At 45.1% G+C, this 25267-nt stretch overlaps 1 protein-coding gene and 1 long non-coding RNA gene across 2 annotated transcripts in view; both read left to right on the top strand.

Moving 5' to 3' along the window:
• Positions 1–25267, top strand: part of LOC112618917 — a 40827-nt gene that overhangs the window by 4487 nt on the left and 11073 nt on the right. Inside the window, exon 2 of the long non-coding RNA XR_003118140.1 lies at positions 11467–11574. This is a non-coding gene — a long non-coding RNA (uncharacterized LOC112618917). The remainder of the gene's footprint in view (positions 1–11466; positions 11575–25267) is intronic.
• Positions 8204–10718, top strand: SOX2 (SRY-box 2). Its single transcript, XM_025376562.1, has 2 exons — positions 8204–8538; positions 8608–10718. The coding sequence occupies exon 2, from the start codon at positions 8638–8640 to the stop codon at positions 9595–9597; it is 960 nt and encodes a 319-aa protein (XP_025232347.1). The 5' UTR covers positions 8204–8538; positions 8608–8637; the 3' UTR covers positions 9598–10718.

Here is a 25267-nt window from a genome sequence, read left to right as displayed (position 1 = left end):
GAAATAATTTAGTCGGTGCTAGTTTTGTGAACCCGCGCCAACCGGGTAAAGTAAGAAACGGTGCGCTGACAGCCGAGGTCCGAAGGCTGCGCAGTGGTTCCCGTGTGAGGTAGGGAGGCCAAAGCCAGCAAAATGTTGGAGGCGAAGCCAGAAAGGGAGTATATGCCTGCTATTCGGAAGTGATGTCGAACGTGCAATAGCAGAGTCCTGGAGATTTCCACCCCGTTCCGCACCCAGGGGTCCCAGCCTGTGGGGTAGCAGGCTGTAGGATGAAGGCAGGAGGGAGAAGCCGCACCTGGCTGCGGGCGGGTGGGCGTGCCAGGAGCGAGTGCCCAACTTTTCTGGGGCCCATGGCGAAAGCATAACCCCTGGTTGAGGAAAGAGAGCTAAACAAGTGGGTGGCCCAGGCCTGGGAATGCCACCCAGCTCTCCCGACGCAGTGTTATTTCAGTGTTATTTCCCAGGGGGACCCAGCACCTGCGCGAATCCCATGCCCCAAGGCCGCCAGCAGGAAGGCAGCCCCTCCATCTCTGAGGGCTGAGGAAGGGGCAGCGAGTGACTGATTCCTTAGTAGCAGGGAAAACCGCAGCGGCTGGCAACGGGCCGCGTTTCTCCGCGGCGGCAAAGCGCCCTTTAGGGGCGGGGCGGGCAATTTTGGTCTCCTGTCCCAGCGTCCAGGCCTGAGCCCGCGCGGGTTGGCTGGGCGCCCTGCTTTGTAAGTAACCAATCTTGCTGGATTCTGAGGACTATCCAGACGGATGGGCCCACTTAGCTTAGGCCCACTGAGTCCCTGCCAACTCCTCAGTCCCTTTTCCCCTTCATCCCTCACATCTTTCATGATGAACCCAGGAAAGAACCCGAACTCTGAAAAACAGTACCTGTGGTTTGGAGTTTGATAGTTATTTGGATGTAGGGGACATGACTCCATTAATAAAGACTAAGATTCAAGGATGAGCTCTCATTTATTAAATTTGCTCTTTCACTCTGTTTTTAAAGTCTGGAGATCTTTCAGTTTCGTTGCGCCAACCCTGTCAGACAAAGGCGCCAGGGAGAAAGCCCAGGCGGGCTTGAAGCAGTTGAGGTATAGACTGATACTCATCTCTCTATCACTCAGACGGGCAGATAAGCACTGCCAGACTGTGGGTCCTAATCCAGGGCCCAGCAGCTACGTGGGTTGCTGCAGGGTGTTGAAACCACAAGTACAACTTGACACCATTGAGCCCACGGTGCTTGTCAATAATCTGTGAATTAGGTGCAGAGATTGTCACTGTAGATCATAACAGTTTCTGAAGGACTCATTACAGCCTATCGTGTCAATGATCTTCAAATTAAGGAGGGGGGGGTGGGGCGAGACGAAAAAGGAGTGGGGAGAGCCAGCAAAAAGGGAAGAAGGGTGGGAGGGAAGATAAAAGTCAGAGCCCCAGCTCCGAAGGAGCCTTTAAAGATTATCAGGCCAGCGATCTGAGAATTCCATTGGGATGGGTTTGGAAGCCCAACTCCATCTGAGCCGGGACTGGAAGAGGGGCGCTGGGGGCAAGCAGAAGTGGGCCCCTGGGAAGGCCGACTTCTCAGGCATTCTTTTGAGGCCAGAATAGCTTTTGGGAGAGGGTTCCAGATGTCAATGGGAGGCCTTGAGGATGCCAGCCCGCCCAGGATGGGTGTACACTTTGATTTAGAGCACTTTCCAGGGCCAGCCGCAGCTGCAAATCTTTGAAAAAAGTGGTAATAGTTTCATTTAGGGATGATGGTGATTGTAGGATGACTTTTTTCCAGTGGTTTGCTTTAACTTCTTTTCATGCCACAGGTGAAAACTTTCTTCCTTTTCCTCTGATAGTATTCCTGTCTGTCCCTCACATGTTACGTAGATCTAATTTCTTTCCCTAACTTGCTTTTTTGGGTGCCAAACACATCAGCCCTCTGAGATTTTATCACTTTTGTGGTTTGTATTGAGTCCAACTGTACTTCTGGAAAGGGAAGTTGTGGGTAACACAGTAGCAGTAAGGTCCATAAGATTCCAGAAGAAAGAAGACTAAATTCCATTTATGTGGTGTGGCAGGGGCCAGGCTAAGGGAAAGAGGTTTTCCCTGCTTGGTAAATTGTCCTTGCAGTGAAAGGGTAGCCCAGCCTGCACTGGAGTGTCATTTAATACTGGGTAGAGAAAGCTTAAGGAAAGTGTAGGTTTGTTTTTCCCACAAAAGTTGTGGTCACAACTAAACGAAGTAATCACAGTTGGAGAATTTAAAACAATTGGTTTTTCTCTAAAATGAGGGTAATAACCCTAGCCACTGGAAAAGTGGGATTCTAAGGAAGACCTTTTCCTTTGGTATGATTAATTGCATGAGATAGTGTGGTCAATCAGAGAGATATGTATTTAGACTCAAGCAATGATTTACAGGTATAAAAGGTCCAGTGGCTTTTTGGGCTACCTAGAGTTCCTACTGATCATTTTGCCTTTTAAAAAATTTTCTTCTCCCAATTTTAAAAATAAAAGTCATAGATTTAATGCAACTGAAAACCACTGGTGGCAGCTCTTTAGGTTTTCAGTTTATGTTTTTAAAAGGGAATTTATATTTAAAATAATTAAATCATTTAATGGTCACACTACATTTTCTCCTGGACAACAGCTGTAGTGCAGGGATAGAATCTTAACTTATGTTAAAATTGCTTGATAATTCAGAAATGGAAATGAAATTGTGAAATGTGAATTAATTTCTCCAGAAAATATTTGAGCTAGAATATAAGGATGTTCATATATAATACTGTAACATGATGATTATTATATACAGCTTGAAAGATTATATACTACTTTTGTTGCTATAAAGTAAGGAGAAATATGTTTAGTTTTATAACTATTGCATTCTTTTCAAAATGTATTTATTTCATCAATGAGAATTAGATGAAAGAGAATGAGTAAAAAGGGAGCTGAATGCAAAGCTGTTCTGCATTCCTTAGGTTTCAAGGGTACTTACAGCTCTTGAGTGAAATTATTTGGTGAAATTGGGTCTGGACTGAAACAGCAATTGTTATCCCTTGTTCATTTGTTAAGTGTAATACCACTTCTGGAAATTAAAGGCAAGGTGCTGAAGGGACAGACAAGAAGAAAAAAATATGATTAAGCAATTTGAAATTGCCAGTGTACCATGCAGCCATATGCATATCTCTATCTTAGTAAATAGAAAGGGATGGAGATATATGTTTATTCTTTTTATCATCTAGAAACATTCATTATAGTTACTATCACTAATCCTTCACACTTCCAAAATCTGACAAGTTTGACATAGGAAAAAAATCGGGGAAATGTAGATGAAAGAGTTTCTATCATTTTGAAAATTGTGTTATAAAAATTAAGGTGTCTATCCCCTCTAGGAATTCCTATGAGGGATCCTTCACAGTCTAAAGGAAATGAAGTTTGACAACGGTACAATTCAGTTTTGAATTTTTGCTCTTACTTTCTATATCCTAACCTTTTCCAGCTTATTTCTTGTTGATTATTTTTGGAAAGTATGCAATGCTCTTTTAAGGGAAAAAATCCTCTAATGCCCTTATTTACCTTCATTTATATGTGTTTGTTTCTGAAATGAAGAATCAGACTTTGGTCATTCTGGAAGTCATGTAGCATGCTCCAATTTGAAGTGACTGAGATCTTTTGTGACTTACAGAGGAGAAGGAAATGTTTTAAAAATTGGCTTATGCCAGTCTCCTTGCTCTGCAATTCTCAGTTTTCTTGTATTACAGGATAAATACAAATATCATCTCACCAAATTGTACCAGCATTGTCCTAAACATTTAAATTTTCCTTTATTTTTGGCCTTTAAAATTAGAAACTTTTCTCCAATTGCTGTGCTTAGCGTTTTAGTTTTATTTTCCTCTCACTTACCAGACTACTGGTATGATCTCTCTCACTGCAGTATGATTGCTGCTATGGTCACTTTTAGAGGAGATTGTTAGAAGGTTAGGATTCGGAGGAAACATGACAAAAAAAGGAAGAAAAAAAAACCCCTTCATTTGGCCACATCTGGCTGCTAGTATATTTAACCAGTTCTAGAATTAGAAAACCTTTCTGTACATTTTCTTCTATTTTTCTCACTTTTTTTCCTTACGTAATGAAATTAAAACTTTTGGAGCCCACAGTTGACATTTTTCAGAAAATTGAGTTATCAAGGCAGTAATTATTTCACGGGGAGATAAAACTCTCATAGCCCTAACTGTCAAATAGGGCTCTTTTCAGATTTTAATTACAAAATAAAATTAGTCTGCTCTTCCTCAGAATGGTTTGTGAGTGGTTAAACAGAGCTTTCCCCCAATACTGGTGGTCGTCAAACTCTGCTAATTAGCAATGCTGAGAAATTCCAGTTAACAAGGACATTCTCCAAGACTCTGCAGGTTCCCTGCCGTTTGCCTTCATTTCCATAAGAAGATTAAGAGAGGAGGGGAACACACTCAAATGCAGATGCAGAAAAGAAGCGTTTTTTAACAAGCATCATAATAGTAAGATGCTTGGCTAGTTCTCACCTAATTACTGCAAGTTAAACCTCTATTTGACACTAAGAAGAAAAAAATAAGTCTACAGTCCCCTATCTCCACAAAATTGTCAGTTGGTTTCAGATATAATACTTGAGGAGTGCTGGGGAGACTTTAGGAGAGAAAAAACAATGTGAAAGATTTTTAAATAAAATTGAGTTACACTTAGCAGTTAAGGCCTTTTGGCTAGGGCCTATAATAGAACAAAATAAAATCAGAATATTCCAGTAGTTATGCATTCTTGTTCCTAACTAAAAGTATGTAGCTTTTTGTTGCCCATGGAAGGGAAGTATTATACTCCCTTTAGATTAAGCACTTTCAATTTTCATAGATTGTGCCAATAGCAACATTTTAGATTCTCAGAGGATGAAGCATCCTGTTCCAAGTCTTTTCTGATTGTCTAGTAGTCAATGGTATATTGTTGTTAGTACTGTAGCTGTCTATTACAAACCTAAAACAGTGTTGCTTCTGTCATCTATTGGAATTGTTATAGTTATTATATTTAGGGATCAGTGATGGTGCTGGAGTGAAATAGAGTGGGCAGTGATCTGATTTTTTTAAATGCATATGTTCTAAAAAATCTAATGAGAAAATGTTTCTCCTATCACCATCTTCTTTAATCTTATTTTCATAGCACATTATTATGCATAATCGCCAGCCACAGTTAGTTTATTGTCTCGATAAGTACAGCAGGCTTAATTAAAATAAAGCTGTAAATAAATGCAACCAATGATAACACAATTGTAATGTATTTCCATAGCTTATTTATGTGATAAAAGCAATTAATAAAAGACCTAGCCAACCCCTTTAACCTTTTAAATACATTATTATAGAGTTCATGCACAAATGCATGCATCTGAGAATATGTAAAAGCTGTTATATATCCTCCCAAGGAAAAAAATTGTGCCTTGAGAGACAAGGCAGCAAGATTGAAAAGATGTGTGTCTATAACCATCTGTTATTAGTATTTATTTTAACAAATATACACCACCCTTATCCACACCAACTCCCTGGTTGTTTCTTCAAACAATTACCCACAAGCTTTTTAAAGTTTTTGGAATAATGCTATTAAGCAGACCGATGCATACACAATCATAAAATGAATGCTTGGTCTGCCCTTCGTGGCGTCTGGACAATCATAATTCATTCACACGTTGAATCTCATAATTTGTACCTATTTTTCCCCATGGTCTAACCTCCCACTTATCTCGAGGTTGTATGTATATTTCTAAGTTAGGCAAATTAAATCTGATTCTTATGATTTGGTTCCGCAGCTTATACGATATGTTAACTTTTCTTTTGTTTAGATTATGTATAATTAGTCTGATCTTCCATCCCCCTTTTTATTTTTATTTTTATTTTTTTACTTTAATTATTTTCAAACACCTTCTTTTAAAGGTAAAAGCAATAGTCTTGGAAAAGCGAATCTACCAGCAGGGGGCGCACCAGCCACATCCCTGAAACCAGCCGCGCTGAAAAGCCGGTGGCCGCCTTCTCTTCTCCAGATCTTCTCAACCTTTTCTCTTTCCTAATCTCCAGGTCCGTGTTTACCTTAATATTACACCTAGATTAAACAGAAAACAGTGCTTTATTTTGAAGAGCGCCGAATATGTATGCATTTTGAGAAACCCAGTCTCACCCTTTCCGGATACCCAGGAACTGAAGCAAGTCATAACTTAAGAGAGAAAAAGGAGAAACTTCGGGGGGCAGGAAGGTTGATTGGAAATAACTTAAGGAAAGTCTGCATAATTCTTTTTTTTACAACTTTTCTGAGTTTCCAGCGGGTATATTTAGTGTGAGTTTGACAGTAACAGGCTAGGAAGGGCAGAGATTGGAGAAGTTGGGGGTCGGGGGAGTGATTACGGAAGAAGGTTAGTAAGGAACAAAACAATGCACCGTTTTGTAAAGATAATAAATGGAACGTGGCTGGTAGATACTATTCAGTACATTTCCTTAGGGTGAGTAAGGGTAGACCAGGGGAGGAGGGGGCGGAGAGAGTGTTACAGAAGAAAGAAAATAAGTAACCCTGATGGTTTAAGCCCTTTATAAAAAAGAAACGGCATCAGGTTTTTCTGTTTTGTTTTTTTTTTTTCTCTATTCCCCCCCACCCCACCCTTTGTAGTCAAGTGCATTTTACCCACAAAGATCCCAACAAGAGAGTGGAAGGAAACTTAGACAAGGCTTTGTTTGACTCCGTGTAGCGACAACAAGAGAAACAAAACTACCTATTTGTAACGGACGTGCTGCCATTGCCCTCCGCATTGAGCGCCTACCTATTGAAATCTTTACGTCGGGACAATGGGAGAGCGGCTAAAATTACCCTCTTGGGTCCTGGGCGGGCAAGATTCCTGAGTCCCTACCCCCGCCTCCATCTCATCCTCCTCTAACCCGGGCATTGCTGGGCTCCCCCTTCCCCAGTCCCGGCCGCCTTCTCCCAGTGTGCGCTGCCTGCACCTGTGCCTGGAGAGCATCGACCCCGCCTCCCAAGACTTGAGCCCCTTTGCGGCGCAGCCCCAGCCTTGCGCGGCCTGGGCTTTGCAGCCACCACAGTGGAAATCGACGGGGGAAATGCCAGGGCTGGTTCTGCTCGAGTCCTGGGAACTCTGCGTGGGAGGGAGTTTGTGACTGCGGCCCAAAAGCCACCTCCGTACAGTGCCGTGGGATGCCAGGAAGTTGAAATCACCCTCCCCCATCGCCTGCACTTTTGAGCGCCCTTCCGTCTGTCTCTTTCCCCAGCCCCCATTTGAAACCCGCACGACCGAAACCCTTCTTTCAGGGAGGCATGGGATGGGAATGGGGAGTGGGGGGAGACAGTAGGAGCATCCCCTTTGCTACGGTTGAATGAAGACAGTCTAGCGGGAGATGTGGCTGGGGCTAAGAGGAAGAGCTGCAGTTTCCTGGGCCAAAGAGCTGAGTTGGACAGGGAGATGGCAGCTTACCAAGGCCTGCCGGTTCTCAGCTCTAGAGTCGGCCTCATGGTCCGAGCAGGATTTATTTTTAAGAACAGAGCAACGTTACGTGGAAGCAAGGAAGGTTTTGAGGACAGAGGTTTGGGTCTCCTAACTGCTAGTCGGGACTGTGAGAAGGGAGTGAGAGAGTGTTGGCACCTGTAAGGTAAGAGGGGAGAGCGGAAGAGCGCGGTACGGGAGCGGCACCAGAGGGGCTGGAGTTGGTTGGGGGGAGTGCTGTGGATGAGCAGGAGAACAATGACACACCAACTCCTGCACTGGCTGTTTCCAGAAATACGAGTTGGACAGCCGCCCTGAGCCACCCACTGTGCCCTGCCCCACCCCCGCACCTTAGCTGCTTCCCGCGTCCCATCCTCATTTCAGTACCCTGCACCAAAAAGTAAATCAATATTAAGTTTAAAGAAAAAAAAAAAAAACCCACGTAGTCTTAGTGCTGTTTACCCACTTCCTTCGAAAAGGCGTGTGGTGTGACCTGTTGCTGCGAGAGGGGATACAAAGGTTTCTCAGTGGCTGGCAGGCTGGCTCTGGGAGCCTCCTCCCCCTCCTCGCCTGCCCCTTCCTCCCCCGGCCTCCCCCGCGCGGCCGGCGGCGCGGGAGGCCCCGCCCCCTTTCATGCAAAACCCGGCAGCGAGGCTGGGCTCGAGTGGAGGAGCCGCCGCGCGCTGATTGGTCGCTAGAAACCCATTTATTCCCTGACAGCCCCCGTCACATGGATGGTTGTCTATTAACTTGTTCAAAAAAGTATCAGGAGTTGTCAAGGCAGAGAAGAGAGTGTTTGCAAAAGGGGGAAAGTAGTTTGCTGCCTCTTTAAGACTAGGACTGAGAGAAAGAAGAGGAGAGAGAAAGAAAGGGAGAGAAGTTTGAACCCCAGGCTTAAGCCTTTCCAAAAAATAATAATAACAATCATCGGCGGCGGCAGGATCGGCCGGAGGAGGAGGGAAGCTCTTTTTTGATCCTGATTCCAGTTTGCCTCTCTCTTTTTTTCCCCCAAATTATTCTTCGCCTTATTTTCCTCGCGGAGCCCTGCGCTCCCGACACCCCCGCCCGCCTCCCCTCCTCCTCTCCCCCCGCCCGCGGGCCCCCCAAAGTCCCGGCCGGGCCGAGGGTCGGCGGTCGCCGGCGGGCCGGGCCCGCGCACAGCGCCCGCATGTACAACATGATGGAGACGGAGCTGAAGCCGCCGGGCCCGCAGCAAACTTCGGGGGGCGGCGGCGGCGGCGGCAACTCTACTGCGGCGGCGGCGGGCGGCAACCAGAAGAACAGTCCGGACCGCGTTAAGCGGCCCATGAATGCCTTCATGGTGTGGTCCCGCGGGCAGCGGCGCAAAATGGCCCAGGAGAACCCCAAGATGCACAACTCGGAGATCAGCAAGCGCCTCGGAGCAGAGTGGAAACTTTTGTCGGAGACGGAGAAGCGGCCCTTCATCGACGAGGCTAAGCGGCTGCGAGCGCTGCACATGAAGGAGCACCCGGATTATAAATACCGGCCCCGGCGGAAAACCAAGACGCTCATGAAGAAGGATAAGTACACGCTGCCCGGCGGGCTGCTGGCCCCCGGCGGCAACAGCATGGCGAGCGGGGTCGGGGTGGGCGCCGGCCTGGGCGCGGGCGTGAACCAGCGCATGGACAGTTACGCGCATATGAACGGCTGGAGCAACGGCAGCTACAGCATGATGCAGGACCAGCTGGGCTACCCTCAGCACCCGGGCCTCAACGCGCACGGCGCAGCGCAGATGCAGCCCATGCACCGCTACGACGTGAGCGCACTGCAGTACAACTCCATGACCAGCTCGCAGACCTACATGAACGGCTCGCCCACCTACAGCATGTCCTACTCGCAGCAGGGCACCCCTGGCATGGCTCTTGGTTCCATGGGTTCGGTGGTCAAGTCCGAGGCCAGCTCCAGCCCCCCTGTGGTTACCTCTTCCTCCCACTCCAGGGCGCCCTGCCAGGCCGGGGACCTCCGGGACATGATCAGCATGTATCTCCCTGGCGCCGAGGTGCCGGAACCCGCCGCCCCCAGCAGACTGCACATGTCCCAGCACTACCAGAGCGGCCCGGTGCCCGGCACGGCCATTAACGGCACACTGCCCCTCTCGCACATGTGAGGGCAGGACAGCGAACTGGAGGGGGGAGAAATTTTCAAAGAAAAACGAGGGAAATGGGAGGGCTGTAAAAGAGGAGAGTAAGAAACAGCATGGAGAAAACCCGGTACGCTCAAAAAGAAAATGGAAAAAAAATCCCATCACCCACAGCAAATGACAGCTGCAAAAGAGAACACCAATCCCATCCACACTCACGCAAAAACCGCGATGCCGACAAGAAAACTTTTATGAGAGAGATCCTGGACTTCTTTTTGGGGGACTATTTTTGTACAGAGAAAACCAGGGGAGGGTGGGGAGGGCGGGGGAATGGACCTTGTATAGATCTGGAGGAAAGAAAGCTACGAAAAACTTTTTAAAAGTTCTAGTGGTACGGTAGGAGCTTTGCAGGAAGTTTGCAAAAGTCTTTACCAATAATATTTAGAGCTAGTCTCCAAGTGACGAAAAAAATGTTTTAATATTTGCAAGCAACTTTTGTACAGTATTTATCGAGATAAACATGGCAATCAAAATGTCCATTGTTTATAAGCTGAGAATTTGCCAATATTTTTCAAGGAGAGGCTTCTTGCTGAATTTTGATTCTGCAGCTGAAATTTAGGAAAGTTGCAAACGTGGAAAGAAGAAAATTATTCAGATTTGGACATTTTAATTGTTTAAAAATTGTACAAAAGGAAAAAATTAGAATAAGTACTGGTGAACCATCTCTGTGGTCTTGTTTAAAAGGGCAAAAGTTTTAGATTGTACTAAATTTTATAACTCAACTGTTAAAAGCAAAAATGGCCATGCAGGTTGACATCGTTGGTAATTTATAATAGCTTTTGTTCAATCCCAACTTTCCATTTTGTTCAGATAAAAAAAAGAACATGAAATTACTGTGTTTGAAATATTTTCTTATGGTTTGTAATATTTCTGTAAATTTATTGTGATATTTTAAGGTTTTTCCCCCTTTATTTTCCGTAGTTGTATTTTAAAAGATTCGGCTCTGTATTATTTGAATCAGTCTGCCGAGAATCCATGTATATATTTGAACTAATATCATCCTTATAACAGGTACATTTTCAACTTAAGTTTTTACTCCATTATGCACAGTTTGAGATAAATAAATTTTTGAAATATGGACACTGAAATTATTCTTGAGTCTTTCATTTATTTGGATAACACTGTGATTATACATAACTTCTCGGGGAACTATAATACTGTGCTCAGCCAAGAAAGCAAAATACCAAAAACCTTGGTATTACTAGTCCAGCATCATGTGCTAATGTTAACTGCAAAAAAAAAAAAAGACTGGATGATTAATAAGTACTGGAAAAACTGAAATTTCTGTCATTTCTAAAATAGAAACTAGAGACATATATTGTAAATCCGCCCCCTCCTTTTCTAAGCAGCATGAATAAGCATGATGGGGACTTTTACTTAAAACTGATTTATGCCACTTGTTGCCAGAAAGGATTCAATTCTGAAATTTTTCATGTAGTTTAGTAGATAGGGTGTTGAGCCAAATCAGAACCAGGTTGGCTGGTTTTGTTTTCATTTTCTTCACAGCACAATGGCCCTTTGAAACCTGGCTATAGAGAAAAATGATGCTTCTTGTATCAGAATAATTGCAAACTAGACATGCAAAGTGTTCATCTGCTGGGTGGGTGTTTGGATTACTCTGGCCCTGCTATTGTCTGAGAGGAAACAAGTGGTTTGCTTTCTTTGTTCCTTGACTTCATAAACTTTCTCCTCTACATTTTCCTGTTTGGGGCGAGGGAAAGAAAAGAACATCTTGCAAAACTCCCCGGCTTATCATAAACATAGTTTTTTTTATTATTTATTTTCTTTTTTCCCCTCTCTCTCCCTCTGCCTGAATTCCATTTCTTAAACTGGCAGCGCGGGTCCAAGCCTGTAGCCCCAAATCGGATAATCTCTGCAGCTGATAACAAGCAAAAGAGAAGCCAGGCAACAGCCATATTAAAGAAGAAAACAATCAACTCTGAGGTAGATATTTTACTTTGTCCGGTCTAATCACATTTGGAGATGATTATGCTTTTGATCTGTTAACAATGTTTTACTACTGTAGTAGAGAAGTGGGGGAGGGGAAAGGGGTGGGGAAACAAGATTGGATTTGTTGTGTGTGTGTGTGTGTGTGTGTGGTTTTTTTTTTTTCCCCCCTAGGAAAGGTAAAGAAAGGCTATAGTTGTCCTCAGTGGGAGTGGAAAAGTTGAGACATCGCCATGGTCTTTGAATTAGCGATGCTTCTGCATCACCACCCACCCTTGCTTTGGGGCAGCCGGATAATCTGTTACCTAGTCAGGGACTTTTCTGCTTTATTTACTACTTGATTCGCTCATCTTCCCCCACCCGCGGGGACCAGGAACCAACAGTCGGGCCCTCTTAAGAGCACGGGTTTGCTTCCCACAAATTCAAGAGCTTGTCGTGTCAACTTGATACAACTTTGGAGAAGTTGGAATCCGGCAGCGTCTTCCACCCTTCAGTAAAGTACCCGCTGCAGCCACTAAGTTAGCTCATCCCGTTGGTTTGCATCTTCTCATTTCCAAGAAAGTATTTCTTTCTCATGGTGTTACTAATGTTAGTTCTGGGATGAACTGAGGATATCTCATGTTTTCTGTACTTTCTATTTTTTTCTAGATTGCTTTGTTTTAGATATGTACTGGTTTTTAGTTATTACTTTTTTAATCCTCATTTTTAGGGTAACATTGTACTGGGAAGGGACAATTATTATTCCAGTTCCCAATTCTAAGCAAGGCATTTTCCCCCCTAATTAATGCAGAGACTCTAAAAGAATTTCCCCCAGCCTGGCCAGCCATTGTAATGCATATACGGATTATTCACGTGGTAATGAGCACATTCGCCAGTTCTTGCTCACACATACGAATAAAAGAAACTTTGAATAAAGATCCAAATGATCATGCTGGGGGAGTGGGGAGGATATTCCCGGAATTTGAGGCAGTCAACTATATAGATTGTATGTATTTTGAAAATAGAAATATATTAGAAATATGTATAGAGGTTTACAGTAATTGTACTGCTCTCACCTCTCTTTTTTAAAAAAGAGCCCACAGGGTCAGCAACTTTCTGGCAAAATGGTCAGGTTCAAATATTTAGCAAAAGGAAAGAGAGCACAATATTTTGGGAAATAGAACTAGCTTTGAATAATTGTCACCGTCTGCATAAAACAAGAGAACTCCCGTTCCCCCTCCTATCCCTTCCTACCTCCAAACCAGATAGTTGAAAAATGAAAGTCAAAATATTTTGTTTGCAAATATAAATGCTTTTGATAACTACATCTGAGGGAAATGGTACATATCTTGTGCCATCATTCATTTGATTAAATTAAATGGTTCCCTGAGATATGTAATTTCATGGCTAGATTAATATTGAACATATAATATTTTAATAATAGTGTGATTTTCAAGGAGAGTAAACCCATAAACTTGCCCAGAGATGGTTATCTCATGGTGCTGAAGATAGTTGTTGTTTAGTTCTTTTCCTCAGGATATTATTCTGCTCAACGAAACCACTCAATTTCCAGTCAAATAGGGTGAATTTAAATGTTTTGTTAACCATATATACAGAATAGAAATGTGCAGAAGGATGAGAGTATAGTTTGTTCTTTCTGCAATTTTTTTCTCTCCCCAAACCACCCGCTCCCCCTCCGCGCATACTTTAAATAAAGAGCGTTAAAATATTTTGCTGAGCTGTAGTAGATTAGCAAGGTTTCTTGCCAATGCTGGGAAGCTGGTATTACAGACCATCCCAGGGGAAAATGGCTCACATTAACCACTAAATGAATATTTGACAAGGGCTCATTCGGAGGTATTATTACTATAAATGTGTCCCTACTGGACTTTTCAAGGGTCAAAGAGCAACGCTTCAATTAATTATTTAGACTGCTAGTAGATTTGGTGGTAATAGCTGTACTTATTTCTAGAAATCGACACATTCTTACAGTAGGAAAATCTCAGGAGAATCTTCTCCATCAGCAACACCTTGGATTGAAATACACATGGACCCCTGGCATTCTAAAGCTGACTTCTTCATCAAACCTTTCCCTGGGCTGGTAGGGGGTGGGGGGCACAGAATTACAGTCTCTTTTTCTGTTTCACTGACTGTTTCTTGGTTTAAAAGAAAAGAAAAACAGAACATAATAATTTATCTTAATATCCACGTCATGTATGACAAGGTCTTTTAGGGATCTGCAATATGGGACAAAAGGGGAGGGTGCTCATTTACAACCTTTGCCTTTTCTAAGTAGAGATGTCACAGGATTTCAGAGACTCAGGGAGGCCCTGAATTTAGACAGGATGCACATTCCTGTTTGTCAATAAAATGCAAGTTTGAAAGTGGAAGGTTCCATAAGCTGAGTACGATTAGTTCTAATAGTCTCGAGTAAATTGGGGTACAAGGTAGTCCCTCCTTCTCTCCCCACCTATTGGTCTGAACACTGCAAGGTGCGGTAGGGGGACCAGTGTTCCATTTCTGCCGTGTCATAGGTTCCTCCGTGGCCCTAGGTAAAATGGTAAGGGAATGATTTTGAGGGTAAGATTCCTTGACAATAATATAAGTTGAATGAATAAGAGATAAGCTGCGGGGTTGGGGGGGGGGTGGCGGTGGGAACAGTAATTACAAACCCAATTCATTCAGCTTTTCAGAACTTTTGTTGTGGGAGCTCCATTGACAGGTTTTGAGCTGCCAGTTTTCTCACATTAAAAAGAACTGCTCAGCGCCTCAGGGGGACAAGAAATACCGCTTTACTACATAGTGATGGGGTCTTCATTTAGAACCATTACAAGACGAAAATTAAACAGTGCCTTTGTGTGCAAGAGGTTTACTTTTCAACTGCTAACAGTTTATAGCTAACTGCTCTGAGATTGAAGTTTGACTATGGTTTGATCGCCTGATGATTGACACTGCTTATTTATTTATTTATCTGTTATAATTAAGAGAACTTTTCATCACCCCCACCCTGGTTTTATTTCTTGCTCTTGGAGAATTTTGTCAAATAGATCCTTATATTCTTCTTTGTGGAAGGAGTTTCCTTTGCTATGAGCTTTAGCAGAGACTTCAGTTCACATTCCCCAACGGACAACCCCCACCCCACACACCCACATTATTGCCTTAAAATAATTTGCATCTCATTCTCTGTTTTTTTCTGCTGCATTTTCTTGCTCTCCAAGCTAAGGCGGCTTTTCAGGCAGCAAGTAGGGTTGGAGATAGGGGTTAATTTATTTTTTTGCTTTGCTTTCTTTTTTTGACCTAAATTTGAAGAGGGCTGTGTGGATTTCCTAAGGACTTCACCTATGAGGTGAATCCCTTAAAGAAGGAAGAAGGGGGAGAAACTCTGACCTTTACTGTGAAAATATGGATACAGTCCAAAGGGACATAGCTTCTGGAGTTCCAGAGTAAGGAAAGCTGTGGAAGGAGCTTCCCAAAGACAGGAAAGTTGCCCAAACCTGATAATTAGTTTAGTGTCTTTCATGGTTATTTTCTATTAAAACTTTTCTGGAAACCTAACATCTGTTACCACCAAGGGAGACTTGTAACCTCCTCTCTCCCTGCTAACAGTGCTGTCCAGTTTTATGATTCTTGTTTTCAGTTTGTCTATCTTGCTTCTGTGGCCTTTAGAAAATAATGGACTTGATTTTCTTATTTTGACTAAGGGGATTTCTCTTTGGAAGGGTGGAGTATTAAGATAGGTCTAAGATTCTTGTCTGTGGCAGAGAGCTCTCTTTCTCTATTCCGAGTTCAGATGGATTTTATTTTATACTTTGGTATAATGGTGATATTTCTGATTCCTTGAGCACTTTGCTCAGTTTTTCTCCTAAAGCAAATAGAATGTCCTCTCATTTCGGAATGCAAAGATATTTGCTTCACCTAGGCGTTTGAACTTGATACTTGTTCTCCTTTGCAAAGAAGTGTCAGGTGATTTGAAAGCTGGAGGTGTCCTTCGTTTTATTACCCTAGTCTGCCTGCGCGTACAGAATGAAGGGTGCACTGTTTTATATAGAGTTCGGCGCTTTGAACTATCATTTGCCTCGCTCTCCCAGCTTCCGCGCGGGGCACGGCTCCGGGCTGTGAGCGCGCCGGCCTCCCGCCGGCTGTCCTGGGGAGCGCGCAGTGCCCAGTGGTAAGAGCCGACGCGCGGGCAAATTGAGGCCAAGCTGACAAGCTCTGGCGGGTGGACCTGACGTCACCGCGGCCCGGGCCACAGCACCCATGGGGCTCCCCAAGAAGGTGCTGTGTGGGGCTCGAGTTCTCTCTGTCCGGGCTTTGCTCAAACGGCCGCATTCCCTCTCCCTCAGTCACCGACCCGCGTCAGACAAGTATAGAAAGTCTCCCGAGGCGCTGGGGCCCTCACCACTTCAGAGTCCTCTGCCTCCTGCTCCCCAGCCCAAGCCCTCTCCATGTTGACCTCGTGACACGGGAGATGGTGTCTAGGCCCCAATTTCCACCCACATCAGAGATTGTCTACCCAAGGGGATGTTTGTCCCTGTTTGTGGCCAAGTTTCAGTATTAGTGATTTCACTTGGTTCTTCCCGATTAGAGGCCGAGGACTGGCAGGGCTGGGGAAGCCCCCGGAGCAATCTCGGATCCCTGGAATATTGGGCCCCTCTGGATTAGAGCAGGTAGGGATGGAAAGATACAGACCCTTCACTTTCCCGTTTGTTAGATAGGGATAATATATAGTTACCTCGAAGAAGATAATACAAAGTGCCTGACAAAATAGGCTTAATTGTTTAGTATGACTTTCCTTACTGCCCAGCAGACTTAGGGAAGGGAAGCAGTTCTCATGTTAGACTACAGAGAACAATACAGAAACCCCAGTCCTTTCTGGCCTTCCTGGCTCTGGACAGCGAAATTAGCCTTGTTCATGCTACACTTCTTACTTCTCCAGTGCTCTCTCTGGCTTAAGGTTTGCCTAGGAAGTTATCTTGCAAACTTGCCATCCCTGTGCATCGTCCTGAAGGGAGGGATCCCGGCATTCCGGGCAGGACCCGCCCCCACCCGCAGAAGGCAGAAAAATAATTACTGTATTAAATAAGGAGCGCTGAATTCTTCCTGAGGGTTCTTATCGCTGGCGGCCAGGCCAGAAGCGGGACTGCGCCCCCACCCCCACCTCGTGACGTCAGGGCCTCAGGGCCCCGGGGATGAAATGATTCGTTTGACTGTTCCAGAAAGGGCAATCCGAACGCTTACAGGGCGAGGCCAGTGCAGCCCAGCTCCATCACCACTACCAAGCCCCAGTTTGGGAGGCTCCCGAGGCCCCTGGCCGCCCCCCAAGCCCTGTCTCCAGAACATAACCACATATACAAGTAGCCATAGTCTTCAGTACGTATATAGTCATGCGCACAACTCTCGTCACAGGAGCGCCCTTCTTCCAAATATATATAAGTTATTTAGTTTGTCAGCCACAATTTGTTGTGGGATCTGAATGAGTTGTTTCTGTTGTGTTTGTATGTTTTTGTTTTTAGACGGTCGACAAATTACAACAAATGCCTTTACAAAGCACACCATGGCTTTATTTAACCCGGTACAAGTTTCAGCGGCGATTTAAGAAACGGACTTAAAAGAGTTTTCTGGCTCTCATATTCAGCCATGGTTAGGACAGTTGCTCCAGCTTATCATTGCTGCACCAGTTCTGTTTTCTCTTTCCCCTCCATTCCTAAGAATCTGTATAGCTTTTAAAAATCTTTTTAGAGTCATGTATTGCTGAGAGAATTTCTTAAAACTGTGATTTAAATTGTAGATAAGAGGAAAGATAGCCGGACAGTGGAATGTGTGTAAATGGAATAAAATTATTTGTTAGGGAAAAGCACCTGGGCATTTCTGGATTTCTGGGAGATGCACTTCTCAAATTTTCTTTCCAATTCTCAAATCAATTTGATTTATTGAATGCCCTTCTAATGGAAAGGATCCTGGAAAATAGGCCTTATGTTCTGATATTGGTCTAGGATCTCACACAGTAATGATTAGCCAATATTTTGCATGCAGTCAGTTTAGTATCAACTCACATCCAGGTCGATTTTATCACACTTAACAGCTCAAATCTGGGTTATTGCATAACATTAGAGTTTAATCAGTCTGGAATACTAAATGGCAAACCTGTCTTCTCCTTCTCAAGGTCCTCCTCCCTTTCTCTATTTCTCCTTCCTCCCACCTCCAAGGAAACTATCTTAAAATCAAGTTTCCCTTTGAGAGTTTGTTTACCCCAACTTCTGTTAAACTAGACTAACACGCTCTCATCAGCTTTCTAAACACTGTCTCATCAGCTTTGTGAAATGGTGCAAAAACATCTTGGAATCCAAGATGGCAAAATAAACTTGAGCATATGGGGGGAAGACTGCCTTGTTAAGAAATTGATTTAAATGTTTAGCTTACACTTCAGCCTCAATGCTTCCCTTACTACCCACTCTTACTTCCCTCACTGCCCACTCCTGGTTCTTGGGTACCCCACCTCTATTAGCAAGCTGGTTCCCCCAGCATAAATTATGAATGCATATCAACAGGCTCATCTGCTGTGATAAATCAGAGGCTTTTCTCTTTTGCGCATTTCTGCTTTTATTCTCATCAAAATGTCTTTCTGCCCCATGCTAGCAGCGTCTTTCTACAAACTTACTATCCCCATATAAACTATGGAGATATATTCTCAATTGGAAAAATCAGGTAATTCCACCACCCACCACCCAAGGAAGCCTTACAAGTTAAGGATACAAACTATTTCGTGGTTAGTTGTATGAGCTTCCAAATTAGCTGCATATAAAGTATTTTAAGATTTTTTTTTTTTTTTTTTTTTTTGGCTGTCACTGGCTGGCAATACTCATTTTGTGTGTGTGTGTGTGTGTGTGTGTGTGTGTGTGTGTGTTGGTTTGAAAAGCAGGAAGAAATGTAATGAATTGAGTGCTGTCAGAGATGTCTTCTGTTTGAACAATCTGCGATGGGCTGAATGGCAGGGACTCCCTCATCCAGTGCAGGTGCAGTAGAGCTGGGGAACGGGGGAGGGGGGCTCCCTCTGTTCAGTCAAAAAGCACCATTCTCCACAATAGACCACACACTGACAGCCAGCGTGACATCAACTCACACTTTCATACTTTTCCCCCCATCCATAGTTCTGAGTTCACAAAGTGGCCATACAGTAGCCTTGGTTAGGTTCCTTTAATGAACATTTTGTGGCTCCTATGACCAACATCGAAATCCGCGGAGCCCTGGGAGGAACAAATAGATTTTTAATCGTGAGTTCCAAACCAGAATGTATAGCTATAGATATTAAAAGTAAGCTGGTCTCTACATTCTCTCCCAATGCCAATGCCCACAGCAACCCCAGATGATCTGAAAACTCAGAGTTAAAAGTTCTTCTAAGACTTCTTAGGTTCCAAGACACTGTTTCCCATGTCCTGAGAGAGATCAAACAGAAAAGGAGAGAAGGCACAAATTTTATGTATTTATTTAAATGTAAGAGCACCTCTAGTATTTTATTATGCTTCATGAGAGGGTTAATCCTACAAATTAATGAACATTAAGCTTGTGGAGTGGAGTTCTGCCCCCTTTTGAATTGGTTTTACTGGGAAGAGGGGTGTGGAGAAAAACAAGAGGGTTAGGAAAGGCAGCAACTGTTTTAAAACTCTGAACAATGATGCGACCGCCGTTTGGCTGTCCTGCTGCTGCAAGGACTGGACCTTCCAAGAGTTTGTTTTATTTTGTTGAAGCCCAGGCCTTGATGCCTCAAGTTTTAAATGGAATTACTCAAGGAGGGCACACTACTAGACAAACTATTCTACTCAATTCCTTCATCCCCAACTCAGTCCCTACTCCTCTCTGCCCCCGCCCACTTGGCCACTTCTTAGTCCTGGATCTGAACATTTTAGCTGAAAGAGGGAGGGGCGAGGAAAGGGCCAGGACAGTTCTCTCAGTGCCACGACTGCCCCTGGAGACATCCCCGTGGCCCTGCCGCTGGCTGATTCTCCCCTGTGCCTTGACTTGCTGAAACATCTCGCTGGGGAAAATTACTCCCTACTTGCTTACATGTGTGTATTTAAAAACACATGTAGCCTTACACATGTTTCATCACGGCAACAAAAAATATCAACATTCTAGTCCCAGGAGCAAAACGTTTCAATCATTCACCTAAATACTGTTCAGTAGATGGGGGCAGGAATAGGTAGACCTCCTAGGACAGCGGTAACAATACCCCTGTCCTCCGCATGGACACCAGGAATGCGGGGTCTGGCGGTGCGGGGCGCAGGGCGAGAAGATTTGATGTGCAGGGTAAGTAAAGGACAAGTTATTTAAAATCTCAAATAACACAGGAAAAGATGGTAAGAGTGCTGTGGAGCCCTTTGCTTGCTTGTGACTACGAGTCGCCAGGTGGCCCGCATTAGAGTATGCCTACGGCGCCTACTAACGTCTAGGCCTAGGAGAGGCGTCTCCCCGCCCCTCGACCCACAGCCAGCCGCCACTTGATAGCTAACGCGTCTTCCGGCCGGTACACACCCACAATTAATCTTTCTTATTAAAGCCTCCATTCTGTACCCATGGGACGACTCAAACCTATTTAGATTTCCTTGGTTGGCTGCACAAATTTAAGTGGGCAACGAATTATAAACCTAATAACAGAGGACGAGAGAGGGTGATTTGAGTAGAGAAGACGCAAGATTCACTAGGGTCGTGAAGATGCTGCGGGCCTTGCCCACCACGGCATCTACTTCGGGTTGCACCCCAGGCTCTGAGAAAGGTAGTGAACCTCACACTCACACACTACACACAACATGAGTACACACACTTGCACCCCTACCCCCTTTGCTCACAGGTACACTTGCGTGGAAATTGCCTCTTCCGGAGTTCTTATAAACCCCTCCCAGACAGGCAGGATTCTCAAGAGCATCGGAACCAGGGAACTTGCAGGGAACTAGGGAAGGTTTGCACTGTTTGGGATTAATTGAGAATAATTAACACTGGAGACCGTTAATCACCACTTTGCTTCTCTCTCCCTCCTTTCGGGTCTGCGGCGTCTGCCTTTTTCGCTCCCGCTGCCGGCGCGGGTATGCTGGTGAAAGTGAAGACGTCGCGGTAGCTGTCACCCAGTTCGGCTGTACTTTTTTAAACGCTCGCATATTGTTTGATTACTAATTCGAGTTAATATGATCTTTATGGCAACATAACAGTGGATAATTGGCCTTTTTTTCTGAACAACAATGTAAATCACAATCGCTTTATTATTTAATAACGTCAAACGCTTCGTTGGATTGGCCCCGACCGAGAAGACCTTTTCTTTCTAGACAGTGTTGTGGAGGAAGAACAATGAAGATCTAATTGTGGAGATTTCATAAGTTGGCTCCCGTAAATGAACAGCTTAGATATGGAAGTTCCAGCAGATGTGGGTACTATTAGCCTCTACAAGCTCTACCCCCAACCCCCATATACGCAGTCCAAACACTCCATTGGAGGGCCTTTTTTTTTTTTTTTTTTTTTTTTTTTTTTTTTTTTTTTTTTTTTTTTGTGGTGGTGGTGGTGGTGGTGGTCCGCAGATCCTAGCAACCACCTAAAGTTTCCAGTAGTAATTAGAGCTTTTATCGGGCTTGCTCTTCAGCCCTTTATATTGCCGATTTAGCGTTAAGGCATTAAGTCCACACACCAAATTAGCGCGACTCCCAAATAACCACAACCACTTATTCTCCCCTTCCCTCATTTTGGTGATTGGACACCAAGAGCACGGGCCTGGGACTTTTTTTTGGGGGGGGGGGGGCGTTTACTTTGTTTTGATTTGATTTTTAAAACGGATTCGCTATCGCACTGTCTTGGAATATACTTGTTTCAGGCAGAGTTTTGCAAGGGACCTGAGCCATTATTTTGCAAACGCCTGGAAGAGCACACGAAACTCAGAGAACTACAATGCAGACGACAACGCTTAGAAGGAATGGGTCCCCGCTGCTCGAATGAAAGATTAATTACATTTGCCCCAAAAGCCCCAATTCTAACGGTCTCTATCGCGGCTTTTGCCGTCACTGGAGGACCGCTGTCTCTGGGGTCTGCAGACATCGGAGTCCTTTGCAAATGAAGAGCCCCCACCATTTGGAATTCGGGTCAAGGAGAAAGACTCTGAGCCTGCAGCAGTTTTTGTTTTTGCGTGTGCCCGCCTCTCCATTTTATTCAACTTCTTCTGCCTGTCGGGAAGCAGAACAATCGCTCCCCACCCACCCCCCTCCGCCACGTTTCTAAGATAAACAGGAGGTGCAAAATGCTTTGCCTGCACACGCGCCCTCGTGGCCCAGTCTTCCTGCCACCCCCAGCGCACCGGGCCATGCAGCTGTCTCCCAACCAGACCTGGGAGAAGACATCCCCCCTTCTCTCTTCCCACCTGCATTTAAAAACCATCGCATTGACTGCTCTAGAGTCAGGTTCACAGTTTCGGCCCTCCATGCCACCTTCCAGTTTCTTCCCAGTCCACTCTCTCTCTTTCCCAGGACCTAAAAAGTGACGGGGAGAGAGTGAAGAATTGGAGAAAGCAGCAGATTTTCAAAACGTATCCCCCCACCCCCCCACCCCCATCTTTTAAAGTAGTATGTTGCCACAAGGAGTGGATTTGGGAAACTTTCCCTAACAGGAGTTGGGCGCAGTGTTATTCTTCTCCATGGGTCTGCTGGCCTCCCCGCCCCCGCTGGACAATGCGTGCTTTGAGACTCGGTGGCCTGCAGGCAGCGGGAGACGAGGGGACTGGGCAGCCTTCCTCCAAGGGGCCCGCAGCTGGGGGAGCGCCAGGCAGGGAGCAGAGACAGGGAGACGAGCCACGCAGGAAGGAAAACCATGAAAGTGCCATTTTTTCCCTCAGCCTACACAGAGGCAGGCTTTGAGGACCTAGGGGCAGGGCAGTTGGGGCGGGGGTTGGGGGGCGGCGTTGAGAGGTTTTGCGTGTTCTTTTAGCCCCTTTCTCCCAACTGAAACATTTTATTTTGGCACATAATTATGCACCCTAGGTTCTCCAACCTCCTTGCCCTCAATCTTGGTAACCTGGTCTTTGGTTAATAATATCACAACTCGGGGCTTTAACGCTCAGACCCTCTCCAGGCCCCAGCCTCCGTATTCTCGGAGCCCTCCACCACTGATACCTCTCACGGCGTGCGGCGCCCCAGGAAAAGGCTCTTGGCCAGGGCCTCTGGGACATTACTTTCTAGTTTGTTTTGTTTGTTGTTTTTTTCCCAAAGAGACCACCACCACCCTCATCCTCTTCAGGCAGCATTTAAGAGAGGACCTCTGAGATCGGCAGAAGCCCTCAGACGGTTGCCATATTGGTGGAAGCGTTTGTCTGATGTTTTAAAACGTGTACCAAACGGGGCGTCAGGGCCACGTGCTGTGCCTTCGAAAAGCCGCCGCGGGCCCTGCCTTTCAGAGCTGCGGAAGCAGGGGCTGGCTTGGAGGGGGCGCTGAAACCACCGGCGGGCGTCAGGGGCCAGCGCTGAGCTGCAAATCTGGCCGCAGCGCTGAGTGAAGCGAATTATCTGGAGCGTGTTTGATCTGGGACTGCGTAGTCAGCTTCTGCTTTATTTGTTTGTTTGTAATCTCATATTTAGCAAGCCGGGACGGTGGCAGCAAGGGAGAAAGGACGGGATGGAGGAGGGGGCTTCGCTGTAACCACACCCCTTCCTAATGAGTTAATTTCCATACTTGCGCCTCCCGCATCTAGCGCCCTCTTTTTTTTTTTTTTCTTCCTGACGCCACTGTGCTGTTGCGTCTTGCGCAGCGCAGACACCTCCACTCTGGATTGAAACGAAAAAGCTCGCGGTAAGAGCAGAAAATTGGTCTATTGATACATTCGCTCCGAGTGTTGATCTTGGCATCACCGGTAGCCGGTTAATTCCCCCACCCCGCCCCCGCCAGTGGGTCGCACGCGGATTGCCGAGGACTTGCGGGCACTCAGGCAGACGCAGACAGAAACCCACATCGACCCCCGCCTTTCCCCGCCTCCAGCTGTCAGAGACCCTCAAGTCCCTTTCTTTTTTACCCAACTCCGGATTATTTTCCCCCTCAAGGTGAGGGCAGTGAGAGCAGTGAGGGCACAGTCCGCACAAAAAGGGAGAAAATAATCGCAAACGAACGAACCAAAAGTGAAAGTTTCAAACTAGATACCAGACCTGATGAAGAAATATGTAATCTCGAACTCGAGGGAAGGTGCTGACCCGAGTGGGTACTTAAGAGAGGGAAGGAGGGAAACTGAGGTGGTGAGATTATGTCCACAGTACGGGTCGGTTAAAAGTTGTAGTAAAGAAGTTTTGGGAGGGCCCTCACTAGAAACTCAAGGCGGGTTTCAGCTGATTTAACCTGGTTTCCTACACATTTTTGCGGTGATTCTGCTCTGGAAATTGGCGAAAGAGACAGACCTTTACAATTGCTCACCGCTCCCTGCCCCCACCATCCTGCTTACTTCGCGAAGTGCATTAGGATGTGGGCTCTGGCTTGGGCTCTAAAATAGCTTGCTTGTCAATTGCGAGCTGTAGCAATATCAAAGTGAACTGTCCCAAGTAACTCTTGTCTAGAAGCTGGGAAGAAGCTTAAGCAGCTCGCTTTAATGATGATTTGTAGCTCGGCGAGGGGCACGGACAGCAAACACCCCGCAGGTGTGTGCCGTAACACCATCATCCGGACTTGAATGTAGATTACTCTGGCGATCGTTTGATCGGCTCTTTGAAACCCTTTACAATTGCCTGTGACGAACGGCCAGTCTCAGTTTTTCTCTGAATAATCCCTGAGGGTAAGTCCTCCAGGCTTTTAAAGAGCTCTAGTATTTTTTTTTTAAAGAATAAAAAGAAAAACGTTCGATTTTAGTTTAGACCTCGTCAACTTTTAGTCGCTAACAGGCATCACTCAAGCCAGTCAATACTTAATGACCGTTAGTTACCTTTACTGTCTTCCTAGAAACCATATACATATGTGTATATATGTATGGATGTGTTTGTATGTACCTACATACATACATTGTGTTTATTAAAAGGAGAACAATGTTATTAATTTCGTTTTCTTTAGTTTCACACCTCGTCTGTTTATAGAGGTGTGCATGGGTGTTTATTAAAAACATGCATTATTATTAGTAATGCCATTGTTAATCTTGTCTTAATGCCTTCTCTGTTCTCTCTGAATTATACCTATTCAGTGGGAGTTAAAGGTTAAAGCTTTACAAAGTAAAACTAGAGTTTAACCCCCTTCAACACCTTCACACCAACCCCCGTCACCAAAATGAAAATGTAGTGCTGTTCAGCCTTTAATATTTACTTAGAGTATTTACGTAAGGGGAGGGAAATGAACTTTTGTCTGAAACATACAACAAGCGGCACTTTGATTTTATAAAATAAATGTCAACAATTGCCAGGGCTTATCAAACTGGGGTAGGGGGTGGGGGTGGAAGTGCAGTTGGATTAAAGGCCCATTCCTGCCACTTCAGACTACAAAGGGTTACCCATAAATAAGTGCCGAATTTGCCTATTGCAAAAGTTTTCTTGGTGCTTTCTAAGTCACAACAGGGAAGGGGGAAAGCTGTCGTTTATTATCCAGTTCTGGGCAGGAGCAGACCCCAGTACCAAGGGGCTCTTAGCTTTGGCCGGCAGAAGAGGGTAGCCTTTCAACAGCAGCCCCCTTTGTTCTCCTGATCTCTTTCCCAATTTCAAGCTTCACTTGCACATCCCAA

Source organism: Theropithecus gelada, chromosome 2 (genome assembly GCF_003255815.1).
Source record: "Theropithecus gelada isolate Dixy chromosome 2, Tgel_1.0, whole genome shotgun sequence".
NCBI classification, from domain to species: Eukaryota; Metazoa; Chordata; class Mammalia; order Primates; family Cercopithecidae; genus Theropithecus; species Theropithecus gelada.
Note: the sequence above shows the minus strand (reverse complement) of the source record. Positions and strands in the feature narration are given on the sequence as shown.

Bases quoted from the DNA above. Each gene is read 5' to 3' on its own strand.
- SOX2 (XM_025376562.1), top strand. From the start codon at position 8,638: ATGTACAACATGATGGAGACGGAGCTGAAGCCGCCGGGCCCGCAGCAA.